A 19,793-nucleotide genomic window follows, 5' to 3' on the forward strand; every position below is an offset into this window, starting at 1 on the left:
TAAGTTGTAGCCTTTGTTTCATAATATATGCAGTTAAAACTCCTAAACATTCTCCTCATTACTATTCTTGCTGTATTCCACAAATTTTGATGTGAAAATTTTTATTATGACTTATTTAAAAAATTAACTAATTTTCATTAGTATTTTGGATTAGTATTTTGTCTTTTGAAAGTATAGTCCTCATTTTTCAAACAATACCTTTTTCATTGTTGATTTCTACCATGTAGTCTGAAACAGATTTTGAATTGAATATTTTTAAGTGTTGCACTTAAATTTAAAAGGCTATATATGCAATTTAAGGTTATGTATAGATATCTTTATATAGAGAGAGATGGTTATTTTTGGTCATTTACAATTCATCTACCTAAAATGAATGATTAGGACAAATTAATATCATTTTTTAAGAACAAAAAATTCTATCAACCTCTGTTATTTTTAAGCATGAACAATATTCCTGTTTTCACAGTAAGAATTCCTTGCACAAAGCAAAGACAATTGAAATATCTAGAGAGCTGGGGGATGTGACTCAATGGTTGAGTGCTTGCTTAGCATGCACAAGGCTTGGGTTAGCCATCACCAGCCCCCCCCACACACAAAGAAAAGTCTAGATTCATATTACTTAAAGTGAGATGATTATTTTAACCAATTTTTTCATAGTCTATTATTATTTTAAAGTACACATTAATTAACTACTATTTTTAATTTTAAATCAAATGTTACAGGATTTGGAGCCTAGTAGATCATGCATTAATAGCAAGATGTAATATGGAGGAACCAATTCGTTGTGCAGCTGTAAACGTAGATGGAATCCATCTTGCCCTTGGAATGAAGGATGGCTCATTTACTGTTCTTAGAGTAAGGTATGGTATTAGAGCAGAAATGGAAACAGTAATTTTGTGTTCATTGAGAGAGAATATTTTACATTGATTTTATTTATCCTTTCTTTCACACTTCTTGTTAACATATGTTTCAGATATTAGTTTCATTAAATATAAAATATATTTATAAAAAAGAAATTTGTCAGAAAACTAAATAAATTGAAAATCTTTGGGAAGTTAAGAATGCTTAACAGATTTTTGGCTGAAATTTTGAGCTATAAAGTTTGGGTCTTGACTTCTTTCTTTTTTTGGTAGTATTGATTTTCAATAATAATTCCCTACCATTAAACAACCCCGAGGCTCTGAAAATGGGTGAATGGTTTTTGTTGTTGTTGTTACTTACAGCTTTATGGTCCAGAAAAAAAAATGCTCTTCGTTGGATAATTAAAAATTTTAAATAATTTGTTAAAGCATTTTACATGTTGTATTGAATTATAGGTAGATACATAAAATTTGAATTCTATGTAGACATAAGAAAAATCCCCCTAGATACACATATGTTGGCAAGGGTAAGTATTTATGAAGTCTTTCTTTGCTGGCTCAATGATCTACCCAGCTATACAATTCAGAAACCATTAGTTCACTTTTCTCTGCCTTTCTTATTCTAGAGAGTCTGTTTCTGAATAGTCCTCATATTAATCTTCTTTCCATTCTGACCATTGTGCCCTTGTGTCATCTCTGAACTGAGTTGGTAGAATAGCCTCTTGGCTGGTCTCTTCACCTCTTGTTTTTCTTCCCTCTAGACCTTTATTCCCTCTACAGTGATAGTGATTCCTTTTAAAACACACTTGTTTACATTCTTCCTCTTTCCAAAGTATGTGAAAGATTTTGTGCTGTCCTTAGAATGAAGTTTCTAGTCCTTAACATGATTTTGCCTCTGTCTTCAGCCTGTTTCTCTACATCTCGGACTCTTTCCTTCATCTGTACAAAACTTCTTTCATTTCTTCAGATATATTGTGTTCTTTTATACATCTGAGCTTCTATGCATGCTGATTCCTCTTTCTGCAATAGATTTTACAATGAGACATGCTACAGTTTTTCTTTTAAATTATTTTTTATTGTGGTAAAATATACATAATTTAAATTTAACTTTCAGACATTTTTAAAATGTGTGATTCAGTGGCATTAAGAACATCACATTATGCTACTATTGCCATCATCCATCTCTAAAATGTTTCTTCTTTCTGTCGGATTCATTGTGACATAACTGCAGTCACCCCCAGTTATACTTGTCATGATTGCCTCCAGGGTAACCCCAACTGATTTTTCCTGCATAATTTATCAGCATACTATAAATAGACAAAACCTATAGAATGTTATGTGTGGAGCTTTAAAATCAAACCCTGGCACCAGAAGTGTGCCTTGCTCTTTGATATTAGCTTAGGATAACCAGGTACATTCTGGCTTGGATGAAGTTAATTTTTGTTCTAAACAATGTATGTGCCTCTCTTTCTGGCCCAAATTGCAGGATCTATTTTGTTTTGCTGCTGCCTAGGACCATGCTTCTGTGACTAAGTCCCCCAATAAATCACACTCTGTGCAATCCTAGATCTGTCTGCCTCTCTTTCTTCAGCTTCACTGCACCTTGGTGCCTGTTTTCATACACATACTAGGTTGTCCTGGAACAATTCCAAACAGAAACTCATAAACAACAACTCTCCATCTCCTCCTCCCCCGAGTCTCTTAACAACCACCACTCAGTTTTCTTTCTCTAAGAAAGATAGAACATGACTATTCTAGGTACCTTTGATAAGTGGAATTTTTAAACTGCAATTTAAGTATATAAAATTTAAATGTTATTTAGTACTTTTCCCCATATCCCTATAAATATCTCATGTTGCCTTTTTTTTTTTTTTTTTTTTTTTTTTGGTACCAGGAATTGAACCCGGGGGCTCTTAACCACCGAGCCACACCCCCAGACCTTTTTTATATTTTATTAGAGACAGGGTCTCATTGAGTTGCTTAAGGCCTCGCTAAGTTGCCAACACTGTCTTTGAACTCATAGTCCTCCTGCCTCAGCCTCCTGAGTCACTGGGATTACAGGAATGCAAGACTGCAACTGGTGTGTTGCCTTATTTTATCATGTCAAAATAGCTTCTTAAACTGAGATAAAAGACTGAGGCCAGGCACGGTGGCACAGGCCTGTAATCCAGACAGTGTAGGAGACTAAGGCAGGAGGATCTCAAGTTCAGAGCCAATCTCAGCAAAAGTGAAGCTCTAAGCAACTCATTGAGACCTTGTCTCTAAATAAAATACAAAATAGGGTTGGGAATGTGGCTCAGTGGTTGAGTGCCCCTGAGTTTAATCTCCTGTACCCCTCTCCCCCCAAAAAAAGACTATGAAACTTTCCTGTTAGCTTCTCAGTTCTAAGTTTGAAATTGATTTGATCATTAATTCTAGAATCTTCCTGACTATAATCATCTAAGATTGGACATTTCTTCTTCTTCTCATTGGTTAATTTATTTGGAGGCTGGTATTTAGTCTTTCAAGTTAGAAATCATAAATAGAAATACTGAACACTATGAGTAATATCTGTGATCAACTTTATTTTTCTTTATTTTGAAATAACTTAAAGTATTAAGAGTATTGGAATTGGAGTGGAATGCTAAATTATAGAAGCTTTACAAAATTTAAAATGTATATAAAAAATTATAATTCCTATCATATAGCTGATATGCTATGGTATGCATTAAAAAGTAGTGATTTTTAATAATTTATACATTAATTGCCCTTTCAGTTACAAATTTACTTGTCCTTTCAGTTATTGTATGCAGCAAACTGGGTGAATAAGTTCTTATCTCTAATTAAGGTTGTAGTTTCACAACTGAATCCAATATTGCTATCAAGATCCTTGGGATGCTTATTTTAACTGTTAAATGCCTTAACCACAGAATTGTAACTCACAAAATCCTAAATTTACCAAGTCATTATGCTTGGTTTGCTTTTTATTCTCCATTTGATAAAGCAGGATTCATGAATACAGCTGTACTCACAGGAATATTTACGTTATGGTTGGAGAAATATAGAATAGATTAGAATCTGACATACTGATTTTCCCCCTTTGTAGTGCTGGAAAGAGAATGCATGCTAGTTAAGAGCTCTGTCGGGACTGTGGTTGTGGCTCAGTGGTAGAGCGCTTACCTAGAATGTGTGAGGCACTGGGTTCAATCGCTGGTACCACATAAAAATAAAAACAAATAAAATAAATGTATCATGTCCATCTACAACTAAAATATATATATATTTTAAAAAGAGCTCTATCATTGAGTTGAGTTTTGTGCAAGGTTAGACCAGAGACTCTACACCTAATGGAAGAAGAAGTAGGCCCAAATCTTCATCATGTCAGCTTAGGACCTGACTTCTTTAACAAGATTCTTAAATTGCAAGAAATAAAATCAATAATCAATTAGTAGGATGGGTTCAAACTAAAAAGCTTCTTCTCAGCAAAGGAAACAATAATGTGAAGAGAGAGCCTACGGAATAAGAGAAAATCTTTACCACATGCACATCAGGTAAAGCATTAATCTCCAGGATATATAAAGAACTCAAAAAACTTAACATCAGAAAACAAATAACGCAGTCACTAAAGGGGCTGAGAAACTGAACAGACACTTCTCACAAGACATATAATCGATTAACAAATATATGAAAAAAATGTTCAACTTCTCTAATAGAGAGATGCAAATCAAAACTACAATAAGATTTTCATCTCACTCTGGTCAGAATGGCAATTATCAAGAATATTCAACAAGAATTATCAACAATAAATATCGGCGAGGATTGGGGAGAAAAGGTACACTCATACATTGCAAATTGGTACAACCACTCTGGAAAGCAGTTTGGAGATTCCTCAGAAAACTTGGAATGATACCACCTTTTGACCCAACTATCCCACTCCTCAGTTTATACCCAAAGGACTTAAAATAAGCATACTGCAGTGATGCAACCACATGAATGTTTATAGCAGCTCAACTCACAATAGCCAAACTATGGAACCAACCTAGGTGCCCTTCAACAGATAAATGGATAAAGAAACTGTAGTATCAATAAATGGGCCATGGACATGAGCAGACACTTCTCAGAAGAGGATGTTCAATCAGTAAACAAATATATGAAAAAAACGTTCATCATCTCTAGCAATTAGAGAAATGCAAATCAAAACTACTCTAAGATACCATCTCACTCCAGTCAGAATGGCAACTATTATGAAGACTATTATTAATAAGTGTTGGCGAGGATGTAGGGGAAAAGGCACACTCATATATTACTGGTGGGACTGCAAATTGGTGCAGCCAATATGGAACGCAGTATGGAGATTCCTTGGAAAACTTGGAATAGAACCACCATTTGACCCAGCTATCCCTCTCCTCGGTCAGTACCCAAAGGACTTAAAAACAGCATACTGCAGGGACACATTTACATCAATGTTTATAGCAGCACAATTCACAATTAACTAAACTGTGGAACCAACCTAGATGCCCTTCAGTAGATGAATGGATTAAAAAAATGTGGCATATATACACAATGGAATATTGCTTAGCAATAAAAGAGAATAAAATCATAGCATTTGCAGGTAAATTGATGGCATTGGAGAATATAATGCTAAGTGAAGTTAGCCAGTCCCCCCCAAAAAAACAAATGCTGAATGTTTTCTCTGATATAAGGTGACTGACTCATAGTGGGGTAGGGAGAGGGAACATTGAAGGAATAGACGAATTCTAGATAGGGCAGTGGGGGGAAGGGAAGGGGCAGGGGATTAGCAGTGATGGAATGTGGAATGTGATGGACTTCATTATCCAAAGTACATGTAGGAAGACATAAGTTGGTGTGAACATACTTTATATACAAACACATATATGAAACATTGTGTTCTATATGTGTAATAAGAATTGTGATGCATTCTGATGTCATGTATTTAAAAAAATAAAAGCAATTAAAATTTTTTAAAAACATAAGAATCTATAAATCTATAGCCTAAAATGATTGGCCACCAATGACTTACACATACCAGTCACTGTTCACAGTTGATGCTGTATTTATTTTCATCTTAGACCTAGCTATATGTTTTTTGGAAGTTCTGTGTTACATATGTGTTTTAACAAGGAAAAATAATTAAATTATGCTTTAATTTGAATAATTTCTTAAAATGAACTATTGTTTTGTCTCACTGAGAATTTTCAACTGGAAATATTACACAAACTGCATATATTACATAAACTTGTGAATAACTAGGAAATAATCCTTCTGTGCTATGACATTCTTAAATGTATAGGCAAATATTAAAGTCTTTTGATGCCTAACATTAAAAGGAGTTAAAAGGGAAAAAAAAGAAACTGTGGTGTATATATATATATATATATATATATATATATATATACACACACATATGTATAATATTCCATTGTGTGTGTGTATATATACACGTACACAATGGAATATTACTCAGTCTTAAAGAAGAATGAAATTATGGCATTTGCAGGTAAATGGACTGAGCTGGAGAATATCATGCTAAGTGAAATAAGCCAATCCCCAAAACCAAAGGCCAAATGTTTCCTCTGATATGAGGATGTTGATACATATTGGGGGTGTGTGGCTAGGTAGGGAAGAATGGAGGAACTTGGAATTGAACAGAGGAGAATGAGGAGAGGGGAGGGGAGGGGGTATGAGGGTAGAAAGAATGGTGGAATGAGATGAAGATGATTACCCTGTGTACATGTACAAGTGCATGAATGGTGTATCTCTGCATCATGTACAGTCATAAATGAGAAGTTGTGCTCCATTTGTGTACAGTGAGTTGAAATGCTTTCTACTATCATGTATAACTAATTAGAACAATAAAAAATTAAAAAGAGCTCTATCATTAAGCTATATACCTGTTCATAACATACTGTTCTTAAATTAGGGTATAAGGTGATATACCAAGGCAAAGCCATATCTCCGTAAAGCATCTAACCTAGTTTAAACTCACAAATTAAGGCCACAAATCTTAACAGGACCCACAAGGCCTTTCATGATTTTTCCTCTGCTTTCCTCACCAGACTCAGCTCATGCTACAGCTCCCTTGTGTTAGTACAATTACAATGGCTTTCTCAAACTGAACTTGAATACTTTATTTTGTTATCAGCTCTTTTATACAGTGTTACCTCTGCTGGACCGTGGATTCATTACCTCCCAGTTTCTATCTTTTGCTGAGCTAAGTCCCAGAATAAAGTTTAGACATCATGGATCTCTACCCCACTTCATTTGGTAATGTCACTGTAGACTCCCTCTTCTAGGAATAATTATTTTTTTTATATTCCCTTATCAACACTGTGTATCTTGATGATGTATTATGTTAATTCAGAAGTATTCCCAGACTTTTACCTCCATCTTTTTTTAAACAAACCACAGCATTCACCTATTATTTCCCCAAAAGTCTTCATCCAAATTACATTTTTTGTTTTGTTTTGTTTTGCAGTGCTAAGAATCAAACCCAGCTTTGTGCACACTAGACAAGTGCTCTATCCCTGACATATGCCCCCAGCTCCCAGAATTCTTTTAATTAACAAGCTTTTATCTAATAACATTTTGTTCTTTAGAGAAACTTCTTTATAAGGGACAGTAGTCATATAATTCACAATTACATAAACTCTGTATTCATAGCAACATAATGCATACTATAAAATCAATCCGTCAACCAGAATCTCTCTCTCCATCACTGCTGTTTTATATTGTGTGTGTTCATTCATGCTTTAGTAGATAAGGGAAGGGGTATAGTAACAAAAGTCTCTAGAACAAAAATATGGTTGAAAAGTACTGAAATCATTATGAAGAATTTTCAGAAACATTTTAATTAAGCTTTGTGTAAATTATGACATTTTTAATAAGGGAAGCATAAAAAGTAAAAACTATCAAATAGTACCTTGGACATTCTTCTTAAAAGAAATCATGCTCTACCATAAATTGTTCTCTGTATAGCTACAGAGTGGATGGATAGATGTGAACAAAGAGAAATAGGTGCATGGATTTAATTATAACTTGAAGGAGTGTCTAGGAAAGATAGAGATAGTTATGTGAGTCTATGCTTAAGAAGAGGACCTGGCAAGTCATAAGGTCTAGGCAAAAGTGATTTTTAACCAGGAAATTTTTTTAAAGTATAGAATCTTTAAACATTACAATATCTGGTCTATCTTAGGGCTCTTTTTCTGTTTCTCTTTTTAATATTTATTGGTTAGGGCAATCACTAACTGCTATAATTTACATGTCCCAGCTGTATAATGGCAGAGGTTTAACTGAAGATTAATTCTTGCACTTGTAAGAGCCTGAAGTCAATGAGTGACTTTCTTTTCCTAGGCAACTGAAAGACCTAGGCTCCTTTTGTTGCGTTATGCTTTATCAGTCCCTAGGATTCATTGTCATATCTATATTTTGCCAGCAGGACAGGCAAAAGTGTTTAAAGAGGGTATGTCTGCTTTCTAAAAAAGCATGCCTTTGAAATGGTTCACATGATTTCCTTTTACATCTCATGGTGGCTAGACTAACTGCAAAGGAACCTGAGAAATTCAGTCTAGGAAGATGGAGAAATGAATTTTTGGTAAATTTCTGGCATTCTGTGTCACATACACTGGTTTTTCTTTGTTTTGTTTTGGTTCCCTTTTTGCACTTAAGGGGGTGATTTTTATCTCTTTCTTTATATGGTTAACACCATGTTAAAATCCAAACTCCTTGGCAACATATCAGATCTGTAACAAGTTTCCCTCAATTTATCTCTTTAATCCCATCATTTTCTACTTTGCCAGTTTATATTTATATCCACATTACATTACCCACTATTCTTCAAATGTGCCACACACTTGAATACTTCCAAACTTCAGCTCATGCTATATCTTCTTCCTAGAAAACTTCTCTCAGACTTTGCCAGTTCAGGTTTTATGCTCATATTAGGTTTCACCCTTCCTTGGCTCCTTCCTGCCTTATTCTTTATTCTTTATAACCCTTCTTTCAATTTCTTCACAAATTCCTTTTGAACAGTTATCACCTTTTATCATAATAACTTCATATCTATCTTTCATAGAAGCTAAGTTTGAATCCTTAATGCTAAAACAAAGTAAGCACTCGGCACTAGTAAAGAAATTTGAGTTTGATTGTTTTAAATTGTCCATTTAGAAACTTTAAAAACTGAGAAACAGTTCTATTTCTAAAATTGTCCATGGAGCATATCAGATATGTGATGCAAAATTTATAAGAAGAAAAGTTCCTGGCACCAATTAGAAGTATCATTTACCCTTTTTATTTCTCTGCCTCCCATCCTCTTCACCAGTTCTAAAAACTTTGGAAATTAGAAGGGATAAACTATTTGTTTTTAAGGCTGTTACCAATACCTGGGTTATTTTTGAAACTTGTTTATAAGGCATCATTGAAGAAAAAGTTAAACTTCACTGGTTGATATGATCCCTAAGGGAGGAATTTGTGTTCTATTAAAAAAGTGAGAGCTTGAAGTAAAAATAACTAATGATGGCTATATAAAGATATATATTCAAAAATATTGCTGAAGTAACATATTCTTTTCATATTTTTATTTATTTCCTGAATATAATTCTACATATTTGGCTCATTACAAAAATGTATTTGAAAATTATAGTGTTTATAGCTAAGTTTTTTTATGAACTCAGTATTTACAAAGAACTTTTATCATAAAAATCCTGTTTCCTTTATTGTATGGCTCCAGATTTAGTAGGAATCTCTAAACAATGTACAGATAATTTATGAACTGAAATTCAGTCCCTCTTCCTTTCTCTCTCTCTCTCTCTCTCTTTTCCTCTCTCCCTGTCTTCTTCTCCCTCCCTCTTCCTCTTCCCCACCCTCCCTTCTAAAGATTAAACCCAGGGCTTCATGCTTGTTATGCAAGTGCTGTATCACTGAACCACAACCCAGCCCCATTTTTCTCTACTTCTGACATATAGTTGTTGTCCCCAAAATAATTATTCCTGAACTAATAGTATTTATTTACATTTATTTTATAGTTTATAAACATTTGGTACAACCTTATGGTCATTTTTGAAACAGAATTTTGCTGTGACATTGTTCACATGGTCTCATTTTTTTCTTTTTAACAGAGATATGACGGAAGTTGTACATATTAAAGATAGGAAGGAAGCAATTCATGAGTTAAAATATTCACCAGATGGAACTTACCTTGCTGTTGGCTGCAATGACAGCTCAGTTGATATTTATGGAGTTGCTCAGCGTTATAAAAAAGTTGGTGAATGTGTTGGATCACTTAGTTTCATCACTCATCTGGACTGGTCCTCAGATAGTAGATATTTACAGACAAATGATGGAAATGGGAAAAGACTTTTTTATAGGATGCCAGGTAAATTTTTCTAGTAAAACATATATAGTTTGTAGATTTTTAGTGTCTATAAAATATTTTAGGATTTCACAAGAAGCAGCAAGTAAGTTTCATTTGAGCATAGGAAATCAAGGATGAACTGAGCTAACATTTCAAGCATTTCTTTTCTATAGGGCTACCACATTATGTTGAAATTCTCTAGGATTCCCCCCTGAGGATTATTGAGATACAATTGACATATAAAAGTTGTATATATTTACAATGTACAGTGTGATGTCCTTATGTACATATGCTGTACATTGTGAAATGTTTTCCACAATCAAGATAATTAACATATTCATCACTTCACAGAGTTACCATTTTTTTGTTTGTGGTAAGAGCATTTAATATCATATCTGTTGGTATATTTAAAGTATACTATGCAATAATATATTATTAACTGTAATCAACATGCTATACATTAAATCTGCAGAATTTATTCATCCCGTATAACTGAAACTTTGTACTCTTTACCAAGATCTCCCCATCCCCACCATTTCTCCCAGTCCCTGGAAACCACCATTCTGTCTTCTTTTGTTTCTTAATTAAACCTCCTTTACTTGAAGAATTGAAGACAGACTTATATTAAATTTCACACCATGTGACTAGTATATGGTAAAATTCCACTGTGTATTAGAGTTAAATGTCATCTTTTGGGTGAAACTAAGTAAATATAATTGCTACAAATGTGTAACCATAAATTATTTATCTGTTTGTGGTTGCCTCAAATAAATTTTGCAAATACTAATAATCTAGCTAACAAACTAAATCAAATATTTAAAAATAGAAGAATTAAAAACAATCATTAAAATATTAACCTTGTAGTACTTTAGTTGATATGATGTTTAATTAGTCCCTATCTTCCAAGAACTTATTAAATAAGATGAGCCACATAAATTACTGTTTTTCTGCAAAAGTTTTTCATTAGTGATCAATCTATATGTAATGAAAATTTACCGAGTCCTAAAATTCTTTTACCAAATGTAAATGTATTACTCTCCACCAATCCTACCTTTTTTTAGTATTTTTTAGTTCTCTTTGTCAGTTATGTGTCTTAGGTTTCTCATAGCCACTTTCTCAAGCTTTTACTTCTCTTATAACTTACCCTGTTGTGGTTAATCTGTGTCATTATTTTAATAGAATTCACATAGTGAACCTGCTAAGCCATAAATCATATTAAATCTATGTATGTCTCTGAATTGGTATAATTTCATTGGTAGCTTCTTTAAAAAGCTTCTTGCATTTTGTTTTCTCCTTAGCCACACTTTTTCCCGTAGTCTCCTCTAATTGGGGTGGGAAATATTTAAAATTTGAGATCACCATGTTATCAGTAAAATTTAAGCTTGACTAAAAAAATAAGTGAAATAACTTCTTAAATTCAGACTGATTTATTTTTAGGGGGAAAAGAAGTGACAAGTAAAGAAGAACTCAAAGGTGTTCATTGGGCTTCATGGACATGTGTTTCAGGCCTTGAAGTAAATGGAATTTGGCCCAAATATTCAGATATCAATGATATAAATTCAGTAGATGGAAATTATATTGGCCAAGTTTTAGTTACAGCTGATGACTATGGAATTATAAAATTATTCCGATATCCATGTTTAAGAAAAGGTATCTCTTCTTTTAAATATTTTAAGTAAGCTCTTATAAAAGACTTATGTTCTTGCAGAAAATCAATCTTGAAATAAGTAACAGGATTTCATATTTTTAAAAATGTATACTGCTTGGTAAAGGCCTTTTATTTTGCAAGTTCTGTATTATTGTCATATGTTACATTTATTTTTGGTCATGAAGTTTTTATTATGAAATTATTTTGAATTTATACATTATAACAAATGGACTAGACCGGTTTCTTCTTTTTTTTAGTAACTTTATTTATTTATTTACTTTTTAATGTGGTGCTAAGGATCAAACCCAGTGCCTCACATATGCTAGGCAAGTACTCTATTACTGAGCCACAACCTCATCCCCAAGACCTGTTTTTTTTTTTTTTTTAATTTTTTCTCCCACTTCCTGAATTGCTTCATGTAGTTAAATTGCAACGATGGTTATACTTTTCTTATCACTTATTATCTTTAATAATTTAGCTTATTGTATACATATATTTTGGGAGAAATTTTATTTTATTTTCTCAAGAATCTAAGGAAGTAGTCAAGTGTATAAACTCAGAACTTACTAACTTGTTGGTTTTGATGAAAGAACATGTTTTGCTTAAGTCTTTAGCATTTTTTGTTTTGACATTGATTTTCAATAATAGATGTAAAAAATGGTTTTTTATTTGTTGTTTCCTCTATACTTTATGTATCCTTTTTTCTTGGATGTCTTCTAAAATGATGATATCAATCTAAAATAATGATATCAATCATTCTTTTCACAGATCTGGGGATCATTGAATGAAATGCTATATTAGTAATCTTTCATCTGTTCCATGCATTGTTTCATAAAGTTTTTAAATAAATTTATAACAAGTCCATAAATACTGAAATAATTAAAGAATCAGTATCAGAGGAAATATAAATAGAAGTACACATTAAAACAAGATAAAGAAAATGAAAGTAGCCGAACATCAAATTTGATTCTGAGCTTACTGTAAACAAAAATAAAATGAATCAGGGCACAAAATAGTTTTCATTGTGGATTTTTAAAAAATTCATTCTTATTCCTTAGGAAAATCCAAGTTTCTTCTGAGCTTTAATTGTCAAAGAATTCTTTTCTATGCACGGATCTTTATATTAGGTGCAGTTAATGTTCTAGAACATCCATACTTATAGCAGATGCTATAATGAGATTTACTTGGCTTGTTGATAAAAGCTATTGGACAAACATTAGAATCCAGATTATTGGAACAGCTAATATAGTTTGATCAGATATATAGTCCACTGATATCAAACTTAAAGGCTCAAATTTCTCAGAAGCTGAGGCTGGTATTTCTACTGGGCCTCTGTAGTGAAGTAATGAGTTCAGGATCCTGTCTCCTTTGCCATGTTATTGATTCTGCCTGTGTGATGTCAGCTTCTCAGATGCATACAAATTCTTCCATATGTAACTCTAAGTATATTAATAAAGACTAGCTAAATATCTAGCAATTAAAGTACCCTGTTTCAGGCTGGGGTTGTAGCACAGTGGTAAATTGCTTGCTTGCCTAGTAAGAGTGAGGCACTGGGTTCGATCCTCAGCACCACATAAAAATAAATAAAATAAAGGTCCAACAATAGCTAAAAAAAAAAAAAAAAATTAAATAAATAAAGCACCCTGTTTCTAGATCCCACTACATAGCCAGGACATGAAAGTCACCATGCCTGACAACTCTTAAGATGATACTTGTCTGCTTGTCGAGCTTCAGTAATAATTATGATGATTTTAACATTAGACATTGCTTCCATTAATTGCTTCACATACACTGACCTCTATGTAAAAACAAAATACTATAATTTTCTGAGTTTTTTAAGTCAACTGAATGGGCTTCATTGACAATTTATCTTTTGCAAATGTGAAGACAGTATTATTTTTGCTTAATAATTTTACTTCATTTATATAATGAAATGAAATATGTAGTAGTCTTCTGAATTACTATGTGAATATTTAACCAAAGTCTAATAAAATTAGTTTTGTGTAAGAGATTTCTCCTTGCTTCAAGAACATATATTGTTTTTCTTTGTTTCCTTTTTTAAAAAAATGTTTTATCTATATGGGGTTCTGAGAATCAAACCCAGTGCCTCTCACATGCTTGGCAAGCACTCTGCCACTGAGCCACAACCCCAGCTCTCTTGTTTCCGTTTTGTTAGTAATTTGTTTTATGGTAAGGATGATTTTTATTTCTAGGCACTTGTGAGTCAGCTTGAGACTATAGCTAGGTAAGTGAAAGAAAAGATAGGATATTACTATTGCATATTTAAATAATTAGAGGTATTTTAAGATTCTATGTTTATTGAATTCACATACTTGAATACTTTAGCATTATTACTAGAAAAAAATCTCTTTTATATTGTTATATTGTCCAATTTAAGATTAGGAAAAGGTTGTATCTGATTTGATAATACATTTTATTTCAATTCAGTAATGAGGAGTGAACCCAGGGGTGCTTTACCACTGAGCCACGTCTCCAGTACTTTTTAGTTTTTGTTTTGAAACAAGATTTTTTATTTAAATATTTATTTTTTAGTTGTAGTCGGACTCAATATCTTTATTTTTATGTGGTGCTGACATTTTGCTAAGTTGCTGATGGTCTTGCTGTGTTACTGAGACTGTCCTCAAACTTGCAATCTTCCTGCCTCAGCTTCCTGAATCACTGGGATTGCAAGCATGTGCCACTGTGCCCAATTTAGTAGTAATATCTTTTGGATTGAGAAAGAAAAAGGGTAGGTATTAATTAGATTAGTCCTTCAGTCAAGACCGAAGGCCTCAGGACAAAATAGTCAGCTGTCCTAATATTAAAACAATTGATCCTGGGCTGGGGTTATAGCTCAGCTTTTGTAGAGCGCTTGCCTTGCACTTGGGAGGTACTGGGTACGATTCTCAGCACCACATAAAAAATAAATCAATAAATAGATAGATAGATAGATGAAGAAATAAATATATTTTGTCCATTTAAAGCAAAATCAATTGATCCCCAGCTTTTCTAAAAGCAGTAAGATAATGCCTCACAGCTTTTGTAGTTTCTACCAAATTATACTGTGAAGTAGTAGAGGAAATAATGTTTACATCTCTCAATATCTATTTATTTGTTCATTCTACCCATTTTTGAATTAGCATTTTTTCCATTTAATCATAATTAAGACAATGGAAGGATGATGCAATGATTTATGTATAGAAATTTGCTATTTGCAGTAGTGTTTTGTATGTTGAAATTTGTGCATAATTTAAAGATATATTTTCATTATAGGGGCCAAGTTTAAAAAATACATTGGCCATTCAGCTCATGTAACTAATGTCAGATGGTCACATGATTATCAGTGGGTTATTTCTATCGGTGGAGCAGATCACTCTGTCTTTCAGTGGAAATTTATTCCTGAAAGAAAACTAAAAGATGCTCTTCACATAGCACCCCAAGGTGAGTAGTATGAATCACCTAAACAACTTCCCCATGAAATAACTCTTCAAAAACTTGAAGATGACAATTTTACCATTGAAGTATAATCTAGTTTCATAAATTCATAGTATAGTTTGTTTTTAGCAGAAATTTTGAATTAAATCTTAGATCTATATTAAGTCAGATATCAAAGAATGGGATATAAAGTACTTTTGTTTGCAGTTTGTCAAATGATGAGTAAAGAAATGGTTATGTTAATAAAATCAGAGATGGGTGTTTAGATTTTATGTATGCTTTTTAACAAAGAGAATATATATATATATATATATATATATATATATATATATATATATATATAAGTCAATTCTTTTGCTATTTGCAGTATTTTTTTAGCTATTTTCATGGAAACTATAGGTTATATGCACTTATATTTGCACAGACATTTAAATTTGATGTAGCAATCATTGGGGGAGCCAGTGAAGGGTTTTAAAGGAGCTATTGAGTTTGCAGTGAATGGAGAGGAAGATAATCTGTAGTACAGTTTACTCACATCTGTGTCACTTGAATAGGTAGTTTCATTTGATTGCTCTATGGCTTGTCTCCATGTCAATTGACCTAGCTCTTAATCATTAATCTTACATTGCTATTTTGAAAATAAATCTTCTTTAAACAAATGACATTTCATTTTCAAAAATTACAGAAAGTCTGGCTGACTCTAACAGTGATGAATCAGATTCAGACCTGTCTGATGTTCCAGAACTGGATTCTGAAATTGAACAAGAGACACAGCTCACCTATCGTCGGCAGGTAATTTTCTATTCAAGCAATTTTTTTCCCCTGGAAAGTTCAATTCTGTCTTTATCATGCTCCATGCTGTGTATCTGTTTTCTTTTGTGGCTTAAATTCCCAAGTAGTGTATGACTCTTTCAGTTTTCTCACTTTAAACATTAAAGCACACTTGTATAAACTATTCTTTTATGTTAAATGCTTGATATACTAAGTATGCCTGTATTCTCTTTGCCTAAGATTTTTGAAACAGTACACTCCCAGTTATTACCTTTGAAATATTCTCTTAAGTATAAAGATTTCCTGGAACACAAATATGTGAGTTTGTTCTTTCTAAAGAAGTACATCTTGTAAAAGTACCTTCCTATTGAAGACAACTGCTAAAATTGATTAAGAGTAACCATATGTCTAAAAGTTTTGTTAGGGGTATGAGCACCTTTATGAATGTCTTCCTACTTATATACATTTTTAAAGGTTTACAAAGAAGATCTACCTCAGCTTAAAGAACAATGCAAAGAGAAACAAAAAAGTGCTACTTCTAAAAGAAGAGAACAGGCTCCAGGAAATAGTATCCGATTACACTTTGTTCATGGGTATGAAACAATTGTTTTTCATTTCTGTGTTTGAATTTTAGTTCACACTTACTGTGTAACTTGCTCCAAGTCACACAATTGACTAGCTCTACTAACTGTGTGCCTTTAAACAAGTTATTTAACCTCTCTGTAAAATGGAGATAACAATACCTCCTAAAGTTCTGATTAGGAGCAAGTAAAGCTGTGATATTGTTGACTTAGAATAGTGCCTGGAACATAATAAGCACTGAATAAGTGTTAAAAATAAATATTAAAAAGTTATTAAAAATAAATTTGTCTTATGGAAGTTCAGTATTATTAAATTGGACATCTTGTCTTTAAAAATATGAGATAATCATCTTCCTTAAATGTGACTAATTTAAAATAATATTGTCTTTTTGACTGAGCATTTTGGCTTTTGTGTATTAATTTCAATGAAATATTAGAATTTCTGGATTCTCTTAGAATATCTGGCAATACAAGTTTCATATGTCAGCAACAGGTTTTCCAATCTGATTCTATTTACCCCTATCCCAGCCCTCATTTTCTTATCAGACTGATAATACTTTCCAAGAATTTGAGAAAGGATTTATTTATTAAGATTATTTTCTCTCTACTGGTAAAACAGGCAATATTTCTATTTAGTTGTGCTTTATAAATTGGGTTTCTTTGAAGCATAAAGTAAGGTTGCTACAGACAGAATTATATTGACATTTTAAGATTTGGTTATTGGTTGGGGACGTGGCTTAAGTGGTAGCGCGGTCGCCTGGCATGTGTGAAGCACTGGGTTCGATCCTCAGCACCACATAAAAGTAAAGACAATATCTTTTTATTTATTTATTTATTGGTGGACGTAATTGTTCACCTAAAAAATAAATAAATAAATAAATAAATAATATTTTAAAAAAGATTTGGTTACTTTTTCCTGAGCATAATATTTTAAAATTGCTTTTTTTTAAAAAAAAATTTTAGTTGTTGATAGTTCCTTATTTATTTACAAGTGCTGCTGAGAATCAAACCCAGTGCCTCACTCACCAGGTAAGTGTGCTACTGCTGAGCCACAGCCCCTTAAAATTGTTTTTTAAATTTCTTTTTGAAATATATGTTTTCACAGTTCAGCATTATAAAAGGGGTTTAAAACCTTCCTCTCACTTCTGCCTTCCCAACCATCGTTTCCCTTCAGGCAATCACTGTTACTTAGTTTGATAAATAAAAATGCATTTATAAACAGATGTGTATTATTTTCTATACCATTTTATTTATTAAAAAAGTAACTGTTTTTGTCTTTATAAATTTAATATTATACACATGCAATTAATAGTATACTAGATATATTTTTCAGCACCTTGCTGTTTTTTGCTCAGTATTATGGTTTGGATTAGCTATTTGTAATCAGAGCAGTTCATAAATGCTTATAGCTCTAAGAAGGTGGTGTTTTCTTTTAATTGTTCAGTATTCTTTAAAACTGGAAATTAAATGACCCTAAAATTACCTATTTCTCTGTATAGATTAGATCAAAGACCAAAACTAATTGTATGATTTGTTTTCTATATTAGTTACAGAGGTTACGACTGTCGAAGTAATCTGTTTTATACTCAAATTGGTGAAATTGTGTACCATGTGGCAGCAGTGGGTGTCATTTACAATAGACAACAGAACACACAGCGTTTTTACTTGGGTCATGATGATGATATTCTTTGTCTGGCTATTCATCCTTTGAAAGACTATGTGGCTACAGGCCAGGTAAGTTCCTTTGAAAGATTATATAACAAAAAGCCTGATAGGTTAGACCTTTTCTGAGTTAGGTTAATCTACTTCATTCATGTGTATATATATATATTCACACACACACTCACACACACACACACAGAGAGAGAGAGAGAGAGAGAGAGAGAGAGAGAGAGAGAGAGAGAGTTTTTTTCTAGGAAATGGAGAGTAAAGAATTGTTTTGAATTGGATTTTATTTTCATATTATGAAGTTTACCTCAACTTTTTCCCTACAGTTGTCCTTATAGTATAGTTGTTTTAATTATTATTATCTTAAGGGATGAGGAAGTAGGTTAGTGGTAGAGTGATGATCTAGCACTTGTGATGCCCTGAGTTCAATCACCAGTCCTGAAAAAAATTTTTTTGATTATTATTTCTCGAATTTTAATTTGGAGCTAAGAATACTGCCTGATTTTCTTTCTGTCAGGATATGTATATTTTTTAATTTGTGAGTAGTTACAGAAAAGATGAAGACTAGAAATTGGTTTCTTTAGATTGAGTTACTTAAAATAATAAAATACTTAACAAACATTCTGTGACAACACAGAATGACAGTGCTTTATATTTTGTAATTATGATAGCAAGCTATTCAAGTTTACCAAGATAGAAAGCACATAATCAATCCTGTTGTACATAGAAATAGTGATCTTTGTGGACTTTTTAACGAGAGGAAGGCGAGAATGGAATATTTCAATTTGCCAGTATGAAAAAGAACTGACACTTGGAGAACAGTAAACTTTTTAGAAATGTTATAAATGAAATAAATGACTGGCAATTTCACTGACAGTAAAAAGGGGGAAATATAAAAAGCATTCATATTAACCAGCAGAAAAGAAACATGAGCTATTTAAAGAACTAAGAGAACAAGAAAGGCAAAGAAAACTATAGTGTTATTTTTCTTTAGGTTTTGGTAGATAATTTTGGAAATGTAAATGATTAATTCAGAAGTTCCATGTAGATTTCCTGGACTAAGTCAGTCTCTTCCAGATCTGTCAATCACAAGTTCCTGGAAAATCTGTAAATCTTCCTGTGTACTGTTAGTTAACCTCCCAGTAAATTCATTGAGAGATACTATTTCTTTGAATCCATCCCATTATTTGATTCTTGGTTTTAATTCTTGCGCCACAGGAGTCTTATTAAGGAAGTTGGGGCCTAATCCCATATGATGAAGATGAGGGCCTACTTTTTCTTCTATTAGACACAGGGTCTCTGGTTTAATTCCTAGGTCCGTGATCCACTTTGAGTTGAGTTTTGTGCATGGTGAGAGATAAGGATTTAATTTCATTTTGTTGCATATGTATTTCCAGTTTTCCCAGAACCATTTGTTGAAGAGGCTCTCTTTTCTCCAATGCATGTTTTTGGCACCTTTGTCTAATATAAGATAATTGTAA

General features: G+C 32.6%; 1 protein-coding gene across 4 annotated transcripts in view; it reads left to right on the forward strand.

Moving 5' to 3' along the window:
- Window positions 1-19,793, forward strand: part of Eml5 (EMAP like 5) — a 185,097-nt gene that overhangs the window by 65,580 nt on the left and 99,724 nt on the right. For all 4 annotated transcript variants that reach the window (XM_076849768.1, XM_076849767.1, XM_076849765.1 and 1 more), the window contains exons 8-14: window positions 723-860; window positions 9,974-10,230; window positions 11,647-11,859; window positions 15,131-15,298; window positions 15,978-16,084; window positions 16,538-16,656; window positions 18,192-18,378. In XM_076849768.1, the coding sequence (XP_076705883.1) occupies window positions 723-860; window positions 9,974-10,230; window positions 11,647-11,859; window positions 15,131-15,298; window positions 15,978-16,084; window positions 16,538-16,656; window positions 18,192-18,378 (1,189 nt within the window). The remainder of the gene's footprint in view (window positions 1-722; window positions 861-9,973; window positions 10,231-11,646; window positions 11,860-15,130; window positions 15,299-15,977; window positions 16,085-16,537; window positions 16,657-18,191; window positions 18,379-19,793) is intronic.

The sequence above is a fragment of the Callospermophilus lateralis genome, chromosome 3 (genome assembly GCF_048772815.1).
Source record: "Callospermophilus lateralis isolate mCalLat2 chromosome 3, mCalLat2.hap1, whole genome shotgun sequence".
NCBI lineage: Eukaryota > Metazoa > Chordata > Mammalia > Rodentia > Sciuridae > Callospermophilus > Callospermophilus lateralis.